The following is a 16,861-nucleotide window of genomic DNA, read 5'->3' on the forward strand; positions in this document are numbered from 1 at the left end:
GGCTGAGAACCACAGCCTTATTCCCACCCTAAGAAAGGGTGAGGATGCTAAAACTCCGGAGAAGGGGCTCAGGACCCTGGAGATTAGGACATGCCAACTTGCCCATTAAAGTACCGAGGCGGCCGGCACCCAAATCTCACAAAGAAATATTGCTGAGTTCCATTTTCCTGGACATCTATTTCCTCTCGGGCATTGCAGATGTAATCACAAACACAACCAGTTCAGCCACAATAGCAAGTTCTAGGACGAACCCAGTGACTTCTGCAAGCGATCCTCACTCTGCCACAAACCCCGCCCCCCGTCCGTAACCATGGGAACGCTGACACGCCGCCATCCCGGGGATTCCCGCTTCCGCCCCCTCCCGACCAAACATTGTTTCCCACTATCTGTCCACATGGGCGCACCACCCCATTATTGGTCAGTACTCTACGACTGTGCCTCGTCCCAGCCAATAAACGGCCTGTGCACGTGCGCAGCCTTGTGTCCCGATAGGTCACAACTGCTTGATCACGCACTGCCTACCTGCGCCAGCCGGCGCGTGGGGCGCCAATGAAATGACTCAGTAACCGTTTACCACCAATCGGCACCGGCTGGACCTCGCAGACGACCTATGGGCGCGCGCCGGGGGTGGGCTGTCCCGGCCCGGCTGCAGTCCCGGCGGGGTTTGTTAAAGCGACAGGCCCCAAGGCGCGGCAGGGCTCCACCGGGCAGCTCACGGGGGCCGCTGCGGCCCTGGGTGTGCGGCTTGCGCCGGTGACAACGGCGCCGCTCTGCTTCCGATCCTGGGTCCGGGCTGCAGCCGGCGGGATGGGCGGCGAGGCGGGGGCCGCCGCGGCCGCGGGCTCCGAGGGTCGCGTGAAGAGTCTGGGTCTGGTGTTCGAGGATGAGCACAAGGGCAGCTACTCCGGGGGCGACACGGTGGCGGGGCACGTGCTGCTGGAGGTGGCCGAGCCCGTGGCCCTGCGCGCGCTACGCCTGGAGGCCCGCGGCCGCGCCGCTGTCGCCTGGAGCCCGAGCGACAGCCCCGCGACCCCGGCCTCCGCCTCGGAGGTGGAGTACCTGAACGTGCGCCTGAATCTGCGCGAGGCCCCGGCCGGTGAGCGCGGCGACCGGGGTGGGAGGGGGCGCGGCGCCGGGCGATGTCCGCCTGCCGGGGGCGCGGCGACCGGGGTGGGAGGGGGCGCGGCGCCGGGCGATGTCCGCCTGCCGGGGGCGCCGGGGGAAGGGGCGCGCGCGGCGTGGCGGAGCCTCAGCCTGGCCGCTGGTGACGCGCAGGGAACCACGCGTGCGCCCCCAGCGCGCGACACCGGGCGCAGGCCTCCACCTGGCGGCCCGGGACCTTCCTGGACCACTCGGGGAGGGAGCCGTTGTCATGGGAACTGTGATACCCGGTCTGGAACGCAGCACGCGGGGATCCGGGTCTTGTCCCCTCTGCGCTGAGGACTGGAGGGTGGCACCGGAGTCTGGGAAGTTCCGTCTGGAGCCCAGTGGTTCAGGGACCGCCCTGCATCCCCTCCTGCATCCATAGGCTCGTCCTGGTTCTCGGTTCATGATGAATTAGCGGCATCTCTAGGAACAGGGTAGGAGCCCCTGAGGGTAGCGGGTCAGAGGACGTGTTCCTCGGCCCTCGTACTTGGTGTTCCTCTCTAGGGAACGCGGGTAACTTAAGAGTTCTCCACCATACATTCTTTTAATTTTTTTTAATTCTTTTGTTTTCTTTTCACCTGCTTCCACCCCTGTGGGGTGGAAGGGGTCTGGGCACGGTGACAGTCTTTGGAGGGAAGATCACTCTTGTGGGGTCCAGTTAAGTCTGTAGGCTTTTCCAGAAGCCTCCATGTGAGAACCCGCTGCATTGAGGTACAATTAACATTAGGGGCAAACACCAATTTCCATTAGTCATGAAATTACTAAGTACGCTGAGTCTTTGCCTTCCTTGGGTTCGTGGAAGCTGTCTTACCTTTGCGCCTCAATAGCTTCTATCTAAAATAATGGTGCAGCTAGCTCCAGCCCTCCAAGAGTAAAATGCATTATGTCGTTAACCCTTGCCATGTGCTAAACAAAATCAATAAACTGTGCAGTTTTGCTGTGTGTGCCCAGGTGTAGACTGCCTGCAGTTCAGTCCTCAAGGTCAAGGTGTGTGAGAACAAAGTGATCCCAGAAATTGCAGTTAGGAAAACCATAATTGGAACCGAAGCTGTCTCTCTGATCAGCAAGTGCAGTGAGTTGGGGGACTGGGTGCTGCCTCTGCCCTGGTGTCATCAGCGTGGCCTCCGGGATGGGCCAGCGCACGCACGCCTCCCCCAGAGGTAACAGACCACACAGATTTTAGGGGGGGCTAACCAGAGAGAGGGGAGGGCCAGGGAGAGAGAAGCCAGTTGGTTTTAGTCCAGGACTTTGGACTCTGTCTCTGGGCCAGTGACTAGACTGAGTCGATAGTTAGACCTGCTTAGCAAATTACTTGTGAGGGGAAAATGATTTGGTACAATCTGGGCTAACAGGTGGCATTTTGATTCACAAAGTCAGATCTTTTTTCACTCTGGTGGGATGGGATGTCCAAATGTAAACAACGTGAATAGTTTGTTTTTAGAATGTATTATAACAAATGTTGGCAAAAAAAAAAGTTTTACTTTTTTAAAAAACATAGTTTTAGTTGATTTCATACAGAAAAGAGAGAGAGATGACTCCTGATCTCTGTAACTTTGCAGAGTTGTAGATTGCCAGGGTCATTAAATTGCAAATCCTCACTGAGCTTCAATCACCCGAAGAGATTTTTAGCATATTGGGAGTTTGGGAAATGTAGCTGTGGGGTCTGTTTTTGAAATACCTCTTCAGAGAATTCTTTGGCATTTTTAATCTAACCCAACTACTTGCTGTCATTGTGACTGACTTTCTTCATACTTTTATTGAGACTTAGGTAGACAGATAAAATGGACCAGAGCACTGGCTTCCGTTCTTGGTAACACCCCCCCTTCCCTGCAACGTGACCTCGTGGGAGCCCCGCATCCTTCCTGAGCCCTGAGCCCGGGCTCCCACCGCTCAGGGGGGCCTGGGTTAGGAGCTGTGGCCACAGGACCATTAGCAAATGGATCATCTCCTTGTGACCCTTGTGACGAGGTAGTCCCCCCATGCATAAGGACACACAAGTCAGCTGGAGAACTTTTTTTAAAAATTCTAAATAAATACATGAAAAGGAAAGAAAGAAAACAAACATTAGATCCCAAATACTGTAGCCCACATGTATCAACTTTCTCAAGTGTTTTTCCTATTTATGTTCTGACGTCATTAAAGTCTTATTATAGATATTTCAGTTCCTGGGTGGTTTTGTCTGTGAACTTCGTCTCTGTCCCTCTTGTCCTCCTCCAGTCTCCTGGGCCGCTGTGTGCCCCCTGCACGTCTGTCGTGCCCTGCCTCGGGCTGTTCCCTCTATAAGCCCCTCCCCACCCGTCTGGGTTTCCCCCCTGACCTTGGCTGCCAGGTGCCCGTCCCCAGCCCCCCCCCCCAGGTGCCCGTCCCCAGCCCCCCCCCCCAGGTGCCCGTCCCCAGCACCCCCCCCCCCAGGGCTCCAGCACTCCTTGGTCACTGCTTGTGCACAAAGGCCAGCTTCACACGCGTCCAGCCTCCTTCCCCCACTGCCCTGCTGGAGAGTTGAAGTTATTCACGTTTATTCTCCACTGACAGAACTGCTATAAATTTCAACCTCAAACAAAACCCACAGTTTTAAACATTGTCAAGTACTTTGTCATAGTGACCTGGCGACTGCAGATGAGAGCTGTGGCCCAGTGCACAGGGGTCCCTGTGGCTTCCCTGGCCTCTGGGGCCACAGCTGCTGCAGAGCACAGGGCTCAGGCCCCCGGGGCAGCTCCGGGCACTCTGGTCCTGGCACGTGCTCTCGCTGTCATTAAGCGTGGACTCACGTCCCTGGGACCTGTTCGCTGTGCCTCCAACTCACCCACCTGGGGATTAGTTCTATTCGAATGACCTCCAGTGACAAATATTCTGTTGACTTCCCCACAATACGTCCCACCTTGAAAACTGGGGGCAGGTTAGGAAGACAGGCCAGTAAGCTGTTCCTCTTCGCCAAAAGCTCAGGGTGTAAATGTTAACTGAGTTGGGTAAAGTCTTAGAAATCCAGCGCTTAAGTGAAAACAATATCCCACCTCACTGGTGAAACCTGCCTTTAAATTTTTTTTTTTGAATGGAGACAGTAGAAGTCTTCACTTTAGTATCAAGTGACCAGGCACATCTCAGAAAGTTCTCAGTCTCTGCCATTCTTTCTTCATGTTAATCACCCCACTCCAGATGGAATTGCGATGTAAACTTGACCATGGGAAGAAGGGCAAGTTTTCAGGTATCTCCGAGAGCCCTCCCACCAACGCTGACACCTGGCCTTGGCTTTGCATCTGAATGACATGGGTGATGTCTGGTGCAGCCCTCAGAGGCTCGGCAGCACCCCCCACCCCTCCCCCCCACCCCCGGCCGGCTGGCCCACCCACAGTCTGCATCCTGGCCTTCCCACAGTCATCCATGAGCCTCAGCATGAAATTAAATGGCACCTGGCTGACCCAGGGCAGGAGGAGGGGTCGTGGTCATGCTTGGCAAAGCCCCTCTCTATCCCAAGTTAACCAGCAAGTCACCCCCATTAGTCAGTAGACCCTGAGTATAAAGACACGACTTGGCTTAACAGCTTGTCCCATTGGATTGACTGTTCAGTATTATGCTCAGTGTGCACATTACAAATAAATTGTTCACCTCCTCTCCACCTCAGTGCAACAAGTGACATGCCCAAATAAGTAGATCTGTTTTTTTGCTTGATTAGTTTCCAGTCAAAATTAATATTGGTATCTGGTGTTAGTAATAGTATACTGATGTTAGTATACTCATGCTAGCATAAGAGTGGGGGGAAAAATGTATACACATGTATGTGTATATATCTATGTGAGTGTGTGTACACATATTAATGTATCTGGGAGCCCTGGGCTTTGCCACTTTGTGGTTGTAACTTAAGAGTAATTGTCTATTTGACAACGGAAGCTATATATAGTACAAACCAATTCAAATTTTAATTGTCTAAATCTCAGTTTAATGAGCTTTTTGGAGTATAATAGATATTATACTCGGGAAAATCTCCTTTAAGAAAACATCTGCTCTAGGTGGGGAAACTTCCTGATCTAGTACGAACCTCAGTTAAAAATAGAATGTCTTTTTCTCCTCCTGTAGGTGAAGGCGTCCTCTTACTACAGCCGGGAAAGCACGAATTTCCCTTCAGCTTCCAGCTTCCATCTGAGTAAGTACAACCACGAGAACACCTGTGGTCTCTTTCCTGCACGCGTCTGTCTGCGCGTGTGGGTGCTCGGTACCTCCTGACGCTCGGCCTCTGTATTCCGACGACCCCTGGATACACCGCCCCTGCTCACACTCATTACCCTGGATACACCGCCCCTGCTCACACTCATTTTCCCCTGGATACACCGCCCCTGCTCACACTCATTTTCCCCTGGATACACCGCCCCTGCTCACACTCATTTCCCCTGGATACACCGCCCCTGCTCACACTCATTTCCCCCTGGATACACCACCCCTGCTCACACTCATTACCCTGGATACACCGCCCCTGCTCACACTCATTTCCCCCTGGATACACCACCCCTGCTCACACTCATTACCCTGGATATACCGCCCCTGCTCACACTCATTTCCCCTGGATACACCGCCCCTGCTCACACTCATTACCCTGGATACACCGCCCCTGCTCACACTCATTTCCCCCTGGATACACCGCCCCTGCTCACACTCATTTCCCCTGGATACGCCGCCCCTGCTCACACTCATTTTCCCCTGGATACGCCGCCCCTGCTCACACTCATTTCCCCTGGATACGCCGCCCCTGCTCACACTCATTTCCCCTGGATACGCCGCCCCTGCTCACACTCATTTTCCCCTGGATACGCCGCCCCTGCTCACACTCATTTCCCCTGGATACACCGCCCCTGCTCACACTCATTTCCCCTGGATACACCGCCCCTGCTCACACTCATTTTCCCCTGGATACGCCGCCCCTGCTCACACTCATTTCCCCCTGGATACACCTCCCCTGCTCATACTCATTTTCCCTTGAACCAAACCAGCACGTTCAGAGCTTTTCCTGGTTCTGTTAAACTGAACGATGAAACATGCGTTCGTTTCCTTGGCTTCATTCAGACTCCTCGCCACCTCGTTCACCGGGAAGTACGGAAGTATTCGGTACTGCGTGAGGGCCGTGGCAGAGCGGCCCACGCTCCCCGCCCAGAGCATCAGGCGAGAATTCCACGTGGTCGGTCACATCGACGTCAACACGCCAGCGTTACTAGTGAGTCCTTTCCCCTTCCCTCCATCCCTCCGGCCCCCCTCGTCCCTTGCTCTCCAGGGCGGTGCCCACCGTTAGCCGGTTGAGTGCGAGCCTGCCCTGTCGCTTGCTGTCTCATACCGTTGTGGCACGCCCAGACAGCTGTGCTCAGCCTGCGCTGCGAGGCTGTGTGGATTACAGGCTGTGTGTGTCCACACGTCCATCACCATGTGTGTCCACACGTCCATCACGTCCCAGAGGCTGCTCTGGGCTCCCTCTGCCGACACGCTCACACAGGCTCCAATGCATTCATAAGGCTGCATAATGATAATGCTTGCGTGCGGAACACACACACACACACACACACACACACACACAGTTGTCACTTTTACCACAACGGCCACACTCCTGGGGCTGTGGCATTCTAAGCTCTCCAATAATAGCAGGTTGGGGACCAGTAATTACGGAAGAGTATTAATCACGCCCAGCCTGTGATTGAGGCTGCCGCCATTATTCCGTGGCGCCCCCCATCCTGCGTGTCATTTTCTCACATTAAGTAAGTGCGTGCAGCTGTCTGGGGGAGCCTTCACTTATCATTTCCTTGTGACAGATTTGGCCACATTAAAGCATTGAACTTCTAATAATCCCCAGAAACCCTGGAGGCTGGTGAGAAGAATGAGGCTGTAAGTAACAACAGAATAGGCAAAGATGGAAGCTAATGAGCAAGATTCTTTCATCTAAACCCGTATTATCAAGATAATATAAAATTATACCTTGTGCTTTCATGATAGCTACTGGGACCTAATGGTTCTTCATTTAAATATGAATGATTTTTTTTTTAACTTCATAGAAAATACAAGCTGACTGAAACTTTCCATCAGTGACACTGGTACTACAAAGCCACATTTTTTAGTAGTGGAGGTTTCTTTTTAGAGCCATTGTTTTTAAAGATAAGGAAAAAAAGCCAGGAGTTAAAAGTTGTTTCACTCTATTCTTGCATGAAAATAGAATAGAATGTACGCTAATGCTCACCTTTAAGATTGTGAATATGCAACAGCTGTGGCCCAAGTCCTAAACTAGCCGGCCCCCTGCTGACCTGTTGTATGGCTGGCTGACCACCTGCTTTAATGCCTGTTTGGAAATTGACAATGCTAAGTGTCTGAACTACTTCTAAACTCTTTGTGGAGCTGGCCATTGTGGCAAGTGACTAGAGATTTTATTTCACTTACTTTATTTGCCAAAAAGAGATACTATTTATCCTCTATTCTTTCTATAAATAAAGAAGAACATTATAACTTTAGGTTTTACAGTGAGCTTGTGGTTGGTGCACCTTTTGTAATCTGAGCCTTTTAGCTTGTATCATTTCTTTTGAAACAATTGAGTATAAAGTGGGGTGGTGCATTCTGTCATCTCTGGGTTTGTAACACTGTGTGTCTTCCTACGTTTACCCCAAACCACAGACCATTAAAGTTAGACACACTTGAAACGTTCTGCCTGCTCATGCTTTTTTTTTTTTTGAAGAGGGAAAAAGGCTATTTGCGTATTCCACCTTTTAAATGCCAATACAGATGGAACATTCTGATTGATTTTTACACCATTTTGCCTTTGACTTGATTTACACATAAAAAGTCTTAAAAGAATAGCTCTGACAGGGTAACAGGTACCACTAGCGGTTTTGATTGCTTTTCTAAGGGATGCAGTATCATTTCCCAGAAACACGATGGCTATTGAGCAAAACAGTGGTGTCACCCTAATGTGAACCTGAAAGTTCATCCGAGTTTCCCTAAACAGGGAACGGTTCTGAACGCTTTGTGTTTCAGTAAGTCAAGTATTTTACCTACTATGATGACACATAAGAAAATTTCATTTGTTTTTTTGGAAGACATTTCTTTCTAACGGCTTAAATTAAGAATCACCTACTTTTAAGTTGTGTGAATCTTCTAGACTGGTTTCATTAATGCTGTCTTCTTATTTGAAATTCTCAAGACCCCTGTATTGAAAACCCAAGAGAAGATGGTTGGCTGTTGGTTTTTCACTTCCGGTCCGGTCTCACTGAGCGCCAAGATTGAAAGAAAGGGCTATTGTAATGGTAAGCAAAATGTCAGAAAGTTCAGATTGGAAGATTCATTCATTTTATTAGCTAATTTGAAGTGATTTTAAATCCTGTCCATCGTAATTAATGAAATATAGACTATTTTAAAACATAAATAATAAGTGTTTCTGTCTTTAGTATAAATAACTGATATTTAGATATTTTTGAGTGGATTAGTAGATGTCAATAAAACTGGTATTCCCGCCCTCAATCCTGTGACGTCAGTAACAAGGACAAACACTAGAAGCATGGGGAGATGCTGGCATCTTATTTTAATGTTGTGGAAAAGTGTCCGCAGCTGCAGTGCCCGGAGGAGAGCTCTTGTACTGTGAACGAGCTGTTAGGCACTGACTCCCTGCTGGGAATACCAGCACAGGGGCTAGGACACAGACCTTCAGCACACTGACAGTCAGGTTGGTATGAGGACTGCCACTTATTTAGGGCCCGATTCCCTGCGGTTTATCTGGCCTGCGCTCCCGGGCCCTGGCTTATTGAAAGTCAGTGGGAGCTGTCTGATGGGGATGGAGCTTCCCTGCTCCCTCCATTGGATGCTTGCGCCTTACCCTGGAGTCCTTGAGAGCAGAGGCTTTGTTCTCGGGTTGGGCAGGTTTTAATTGGGTGGGTGCTAATGAGTTTGTTAGTGACCTTTTGTGTTTAATGTGATACTCAACCATTTACTTGCAGTCTTATCTTCATTTGGAAGGCACTGGTTAGGACCGTAACTTTACAATTGGTGAGCAATGCAGTAATCAGAAAACCTTCTGCTGCGACCTGCTGGATTGACAATAGAAGTTTGGAATCAGGGCTTTCCAGTTTGTTGCAGTTTTGCTGTAAATCTTTCAGCTCTAATTGGTAACAGCTCTGTTCCACCCCGGTGAGAATTTTTTGGGAAGTCTCTGAAGGATTCTCTCTCTCTCTCCCTCTTTCTCTCTCTCTTTTCTCTCTTTAGGAGAAGCAATTCCAATCTACGCAGAAATAGAGAACTGTTCCTCCCGACTGATTGTCCCGAAAGCTGCTATCTTCCAAACCCAGACGTACGTGGCCAGTGGGAAAACCAAGACCGTCCGGCACATGGTCGCCAACGTGCGCGGGAACCACATCGCCTCCGGCACCACCGACACGTGGAACGGGAAGATGCTGAAGATCCCCCCCGTCACCCCCTCCATCCTGGGCTGCCGCCTCATCCGGGTGGACTACTCCTTAGCCGTAAGCAGAGCGCTCTTTAAAATTCACCGTATGCAGAATGGAGCTGTCACGGTGCCGTTACTGGGAATGTGCACCTGCTACTGAGCAAAATGTCATTCTAGGTCAACAGCATCACAACAAATTGTGAAATACATGAAAATCGGCCTCTGTAATTCATGCAAAACTCCCCCCCCTCCCCCGGGATTTAATTAAACGACATAAGGGAATTTAGGTGCATTATGGGTGCTTGTCGTGTTGAAGATAAGTCCTTCCTTTCCTGTAGTTCTTGTGGAAGTCGTGCTCACTCTCAGTGGAGTAGGCTGAGGCCATTTCCCCATCACAGAGTGGTCACTGCATCTTCCTGTGGTTTGCTCTGCATTTCACTGTTCCAGACGGTGTATAATATATTGGGGTGGGGGGTGGCGAGTGACAAAGGCATTTGTTTCTATGAAAAAATAGATGAATCAGCTATTTTTACTATGAGGTTTAAATTTTTTTGGTGCCTCTCTCTCTTTTTCTCTCCTTCCTGGTATAATAGGTGTACATTCACATTCCCGGTGCTAAAAAGCTGATGCTGGAGCTGCCCCTCGTCATTGGCACGATTCCCTACAGTGGCTTTGGCAGCAGGAACTGCAGCATGGCAAGCCGGTTCAGCGTGGACGTGAGCTGGTGGGCCCTGACGCTGCCGGAGCGGCCAGAAGGTACGGGCTGTGCGTGCTCAGCTGTGCACAGAGGGCCCGGGGCCGGGCACAGGACAGGCTGTGCACAGAGGGCCCGGGGCCGGGCACAAGACAGGCTGTGCACAGAGGGCCCGGAGCCGGGCACAAGACAGGCTGTGCACAGAGGGCCCGGAGCCGGGCACAAGACAGGCAGCGCTCAGCTGTGCACAGAGGGCCCGGGGCCGGGCACAGGACAGGCAGCGCTCAGCTGTGCACGGAGGGCCCGGAGCCGGACACGAGACAGGCAGCGCTCAGCTGTGCACGGAGGGCCCGGGGCCGGGCACGAGACAGGCTGTGCACAGAGGGCCCGGAGCCGGGCACAAGACAGGCAGCGCTCAGCTGTGCACGGAGGGCCCGGGGCCGGGCACGAGACAGGCTGTGCACAGAGGGCCCGGAGCCGGGCACAAGACAGGCAGCGCTCAGCTGTGCACAGAGGGCCCGGGGCCGGGCACAGGACAGGCAGCGCTCAGCTGTGCACAGAGGGCCCGGGGCCGGGCACAGGACAGGCAGCGCTCAGCTGTGCACGGAGGGCCCGGGGCCGGGCACAGGACAGGCAGCGCTCAGCTGTGCACGGAGGGCCCGGAGCCGGGCACAAGACAGGCAGCGCTCAGCTGTGCACGGAGGGCCCGGAGCCGGGCACAAGACAGGCAGCGCTCAGCTGTGCACGGAGGGCCCGGGGCCGGGCACAAGACAGGCAGCGCTCAGCTGTGCACAGAGGGCCCGGGGCCGGGCACAAGACAGGCTGTGCACAGAGGGCCCGGAGCCGGGCACAAGACAGGCAGCGCTCAGCTGTGCACGGAGGGCCCGGGGCCGGGCACGAGACAGGCAGCGCTCAGCTGTGCACAGAGGGCCCGGGGCCGGGCACGAGACAGGCAGCGCTCAGCTGTGCACGGAGGGCCCGGGGCCGGACACGAGACAGGCAGCGCTCAGCTGTGCACGGAGGGCCCGGAGCCGGACACGAGACAGGCAGCGCTCAGCTGTGCACGGAGGGCCCGGAGCCGGACACGAGACAGGCAGCGCTCAGCTGTGCACGGAGGGCCCGGGGCCGGGCACGAGACAGGCAGCGCTCAGCTGTGCACGGAGGGCCCGGGGCCGGGCACGAGACAGGCAGCGCTCAGCTGTGCACAGAGGGCCCGGAGCCGGACACGAGACAGGCAGCGCTCAGCTGTGCACAGAGGGCCCGGGGCCGGGCACGAGACAGGCTGTGCACAGAGGGCCCGGAGCCGGACACGAGACAGGCAGCGCTCAGCTGTGCACAGAGGGCCCGGGACCGGGCACGAGACAGGCAGCGCTCAGCTGTGCACGGAGGGCCCGGAGCCGGACACGAGACAGGCAGCGCTCAGCTGTGCACGGAGGGCCCGGAGCCGGACACGAGACAGGCAGCGCTCAGCTGTGCACAGAGGGCCCGGAGCCGGACACGAGACAGGCAGCGCTCAGCTGTGCACGGAGGGCCCGGGGCCGGGCACGAGACAGGCAGCGCTCAGCTGTGCACAGAGGGCCCGGAGCCGGGCACGAGACAGGCAGCGCTCAGCTGTGCACAGAGGGCCCGGGGCCGGGCACGAGACAGGCAGCGCTCAGCTGTGCACAGAGGGCCCGGAGCCGGACACGAGACAGGCAGCGCTCAGCTGTGCACAGAGGGCCCGGGGCCGGGCACGAGACAGGCTGTGCACAGAGGGCCCGGAGCCGGACACGAGACAGGCAGCGCTCAGCTGTGCACGGAGGGCCCGGGGCCGGGCACGAGACAGGCAGCGCTCAGCTGTGCACGGAGGGCCCGGGGCCGGGCACGAGACAGGCCACGCTCAGGTGGTAATTCCCGCAGCCCCCAGAACCCCCCTTGCTCTTCCTGCTACTAAAACCCACCGAACATCATTCCTGGAAGTGACTCTTGAGTGTTGAGCTCATCCCGGATGCACAGCTACCGACACCAGGTCCAGGAATAAACCTACACTTCCTGACTCTGCTTTACGATAGCAGAACGCCAGACAGTTGCCACAGTGCAAGCATGGAGTGGTCTGTATTTTCTGTAGCCACATTTCAACGACTTCGTGTTACGTAGACTGTAACACGTCTCCAAAGAGTAGAATATAATCAGTGCTCGTAGGAGTAGTTTCATAAAAGCAGAAGCTTCCCAGTCTTTGTTGTAAGGGGCAGAGAAACTGTGTGATTGGGAGGAAGGCACGCTATTGTCTTGTCTTCAACTTGAGAAAGACGTCTTGCTCGTGTCAGCATTGAGGGGCTGATGGGGTCTGACCTGGTGCGGATTTCTGAGGTCATCTCCGTTTTTGTTCCAGCGCCTCCAGACTACTCCGACGTGGTGTCAGAAGACGAGGTCTCCAGCTGTACCCCGCTCTACCCTCAGCCACCCCGCTGGGAGGGGGGCGCCCGCTGCCCTGTGTTCGCTTGCGTCCGGGACTTTCGCTTCCAGCCCCCACCTCTTTATTCAGAGGTAAACAAAGAAAACAAATTTGACTTGCATTGCTCTGTTTGTAAATAACCCTGTGTCAGTGTCTTGCTAATTTCTAATTAGTGGGGGATACCTATTTCAAAAATACGTTTTTTACTGTTGCATTTCCACCTTCACAATATTTTCCTTGTGCTCTATAGCAGCAGCTGTCACCCTTTTTACGCTGGGGGACCAGTGAGAATAGGGGAATTATTTGGGGGACCGCTAAGGCAGAAATCACTCTGAGCATGAGCAAATTTGACTAAGATGATTCGGTCTATAATTTTCACACAACATCAGGGTGGTTAACTCTTGTGCAGACCAGCACAAAATTTCCGGTGGGCAGGTCTGCAGACGGGCGGTTGCTGATCACCACTAGTGTGCTGCAGCCCAGCAGTCAGGCCGGTGGCCAGACCTGCACGTGATGGAGCACCGAAGCGGGCTCCGGGGACTAACGACCGCAGGCTCTGAGCCGTCACAGGATCGGAACTGGGCCCTGGAGTCGCCATGCAGAGCGCTCCCATGGTGACGGGGACTAGTAACCGCAGGCTCTGAGCCGTCACAGGATCGGAACTGGGCCCTGGAGTCACTGTGCAGAGCGCTCCCATGGTGACGGGGACTAGTAACCGCAGGCTCTGAGCCGTCACAGGATCGGAACTGGGCCCTGGAGTCGCCGTGCAGAGCGCTCCCATGGTGACTGGCTGCTGTCTTTGCAGGTGGACCCACACCCCAGTAACGTGACAGAGACCCGGCCTGTTCCCTTCATCCTCTGAACACGCTTCAGAGGCCACTGTGACCGCCACCAGAGGAATGCTGGCACCTTCCCCTGCCCTCCTGGGGACGAGGGAGGGAAGGCTCGCTTCAGAACAGAAACGAACGTCCACACCAAGAAAGTAAAGAACACGTGGGCTTTCCAGTGGGCCAGCGAGGTTGTCCAGGTTTATCGTGGGGCCACAGTCCCTTTGAAGAATGGGTGAGAGATACAAAGTCACAGAGTAACGGGGTCCCGGTGGTGACAAGGGTGAGAAGGGAGCCTGTGCTGACCTGAGCAACCGGCCTCCATGTCAGCAGGAGGGGACTGGGCTGTGTGCCTTCCACAGTGTTCTCAGGGTGGATGGAGTGTGGAACAGGTACTGACGCATGTGGACATCCGGGGGCGGGGCGCCTGATGGTGGAGACGTGGGCAGCACAGGGACATGCAGGGATGCGAAAGGCCACTCGGAATACACAGTGAGACCCTCGGGTGCCGGGTCGGCCCGGTTCCTCCTGGATCCCATGGGTGCCGGGGTCGGCCTGGTTCCTCCCAGACCCCGGGGGACGGAAGTCCATGCAAGACCCTCCCCAAGGAGTGTGGTCTTAGGAGGTCCCCATGAGGTGACTCGGTTTTCACTCCTTCCAGGGCAGTGTAGAATGTAGCGTATGACCTGGCGCTGGAATGTTACAAAACCAACAGAAGGAGGCCCTTGAAAGGCTTGTCAGCCCGAAGGGGAAACACGTTTCGTCGAAGGCGGTGACTTTGACCCTCTTGAATCACTGTGACAGGACATGTGATTGCTTTTCCTCGTGTCTTACGCACCTAAGAGCCTTTCAGACGAACGGGAGGAAGGTCGCCCCTTTAGGATACCTTCAACTACCCGAGGAGGAGAAAGGGGCCTTTCCCTCACCTGCCTCTGGTGGGATCAGGTTGTCTTAAGTCTCAGTCTGACGGGTCTTGGAGGGCGCACCGCTTTGTGGCGGCACCTTCTCTGACCCATCACTGCACCTGAGACCAACCCGGGGAATCCCTCACGGGCAGTACGAGGTGCAGGCCAAGGTGTGTCTACCACAGGGTGTCTCAGAAGAAACGCAGAATCAAAGTAGGGCAGAAATGCCTTAAATTCTAAAAGAAGAAGGCAGCCACTGCCGGTACCTGGTCAGAGTGACCCTGTTAAACTGATCTTCTGGTTTGGGTGCCGTGTTCTGATGGCATTTCCCCCAAGGGTGCCGAGACCAGCGGGGCTTGTTGCTGCTGGGTCTGAGGAGTGCTGTGCTGCCCTCCGCGCTCCTGTGCAGTACACGCTCCCTCGCTGTGCCGCTCACCCTGTGGGTTTGTGAGCTGAGAGCACTTCTGGACAGGAGGGGCGGGAGGCGGGTTCCTGCCATGGAACGGGGGACCCGCTGAGCGGTGGGTTCCCTCTGTCATGACAGTTGGATCCAGAAACCCAGGTTCTCATGAGAACACTGCCTTTCATTCAACAGCACGGCTCTCTCTCGGTCACACACTCAGTGAGAGCCTTCTAAGGTGAAATTCTGCATTTAAACATTAATTGGCCATTTCGTGTTTTCCTCCAAACATGTAAATGCATGTTGTCCCCTTCTGGACAGACCTCCTTCCCTGTGGTTGTGTAAGCGGCACACACATTTCCTCTGGTGTAAGCCACTGTTTAAAAACCCCAGTGCACGACGGCTCCACCAACACATGCGACACTGAACTCATCACAAAACCGTTCGCTGCTCTGGTTTTAATTTCGTTTATTTCCGTGCGTGTTTGAAAACAGCTTGTGTGTGTGTGTAAGTGCTGTTGAAAGGGTTTTGTTTTTCCTTTTAAAAAGATTCTCTTCCACTAGTTGTTAGCTCCAAAACTGTAGCTACACGCCTTCTCAAGACTGCCCCTCTCCATGATTCTAAAACAGTAACGGCAGGGAGCAGGGCGGGGGAAGACAAAGTCTAATTACTTGGCTCCAAGTAGAAGAGCAACTACTTACTAGGGTCCTTCACTGGGGCTGTCTGATCACCGGTATTAGGGAAGTCACGAGGGGAACCCAGAAAGCGGAAGTGAAGCTGCTACTGTCACACTTAGAGGACCACTCAGATGTGTGGTCTGCCTCACTGTGTTCCTGTCAGTCTGTCAGACCTTCAGCGGTGGGTTGAAACTGCATACCTTTCCTTAAGAAGTTATTTTATGACCGTAGAAGATTCTACATTGAGACAGAAAATACTTGGAAATGAAGGTAAAAATTCAGCTGCTCTCTGCTTGTGTGTTACTCTCAGGCTTAGTTTGCAAAGAAACTGTGGCCTTAGAATTTTCTTTTCAATGCAAAACTTGCAATATTCAAAACGTGCAGCTCTGGCACACGGAATCCTGTGGCAGATCTACTTTTTTGTTCGTTTGTTTTGCACAATTAAGAAACTCAATGGACAGGGGTTATGTTTCTGATGAGTTGACTGTGAAAGCTTTTTTTATTTGTTTATATTAAAAATGTAACACTTTAACCCACAGGGAAAAAAATGAAGATTGTATTTTGTACTTCTGTTTGAACCCTATGGGTTCTTTTTGTTAAATAAAATGATTTCACTGAGGCTCTGAGTTGCTGGTTTTGTGTTCGTATGACTGACTTGGATTGTTGCAGACTTAAGGTAGATGGGTACGCAGGGTGACAGCTTGCAGCTGTTGAGACGCTGTGTCTGTGCTGTCATGGGCCCTGCACATCCCGAGCCTGTGCTCATAGTGGGCTCGGTTTCCCCGAGATGAAAAAGTAGTTAAGATGCATAAATAAGCTTAAGCTATACTGGTGGTCGGCAGAGCATTAGCCACCTTTATTCCCCAATGACAGTGGCCTCTTTAAAGCTGGAGTCTCCATGTTACTGGGCCAGAATCACCCCAGATTTGATTTAGCTGGTCTGGTGGGAAGTCACTCGCTCCACACTGGGGGACACTGACCTAAATAAACCTACCCCTTCCACCCAAATACTCATGGACAAAAGCTGTGTGTTTTCTACCAGGGAATTAGAAAACTGACCAGACCCCTCTGTCCTGGAAAATTAATCTTATCTAATTTACCACTAATTTATCTAAGTGGTAAAAATTAGCCCAGTAGTTTACCCTCAACTGTTTACAATACTAGAGATGGTGTTAAATAATAAATAGGTCATCGCTGCATCCACATTTGCAATATGAAATTCAGACACTGGTTTCATACAATAAACATTGAGGCAGAATTCACTGAAGTATCATGGTTTACACTGGAAAGCGGTGACTTATAAAATTTAGGGCTAAGCGGGACACTACAGAGAATCTAGGACAAAGTCCTCATATTACAAGTGAGGATACCCAAACCCAG

General features: G+C 53.2%; 1 protein-coding gene across 3 annotated transcripts; it reads left to right on the forward strand.

Moving 5' to 3' along the window:
- Positions 1-647: 647 nt before the first annotated feature.
- On the forward strand, positions 648-16,100 carry ARRDC4 (arrestin domain containing 4). Of its 3 annotated transcripts, XR_010747616.1 has the most exons (9): positions 648-1,096; positions 5,218-5,284; positions 6,199-6,346; positions 8,309-8,411; positions 9,364-9,620; positions 10,138-10,300; positions 12,610-12,764; positions 13,478-14,048; positions 14,086-16,100. XR_010747616.1 is itself a non-coding variant. In XM_066354876.1 (8 exons), the coding sequence occupies exons 1-8, from the start codon at positions 808-810 to the stop codon at positions 13,532-13,534; spliced, it is 1,239 nt and encodes a 412-aa protein (XP_066210973.1). In that variant the 5' UTR covers positions 648-807; the 3' UTR covers positions 13,535-16,100. The 3 variants fall into 3 exon arrangements, 2 of the variants coding, with proteins under 2 accessions (XP_066210973.1, XP_066210974.1); XM_066354876.1 differs by having other exon boundaries at positions 13,478-16,100; XM_066354877.1 differs by lacking the exon at positions 648-1,096 and having other exon boundaries at positions 6,126-6,346; positions 13,478-16,100.
- Positions 16,101-16,861: the final 761 nt, after the last annotated feature.

This window comes from Saccopteryx leptura, chromosome 13, assembly GCF_036850995.1.
Source record: "Saccopteryx leptura isolate mSacLep1 chromosome 13, mSacLep1_pri_phased_curated, whole genome shotgun sequence".
Classification (NCBI taxonomy): Eukaryota; Metazoa; Chordata; class Mammalia; order Chiroptera; family Emballonuridae; genus Saccopteryx; species Saccopteryx leptura.

Bases quoted from the DNA above. Each gene is read 5' to 3' on its own strand.
- ARRDC4 (XM_066354876.1), top strand. From the start codon at position 808: ATGGGCGGCGAGGCGGGGGCCGCCGCGGCCGCGGGCTCCGAGGGTCGC. The intron at 5,285-6,198 runs GTAAGTACAACC...GGCTTCATTCAG, and splicing joins AGCTTCCAGCTTCCATCTGA to ACTCCTCGCCACCTCGTTCA. The intron at 9,621-10,137 runs GTAAGCAGAGCG...CTGGTATAATAG, and splicing joins GGGTGGACTACTCCTTAGCC to GTGTACATTCACATTCCCGG.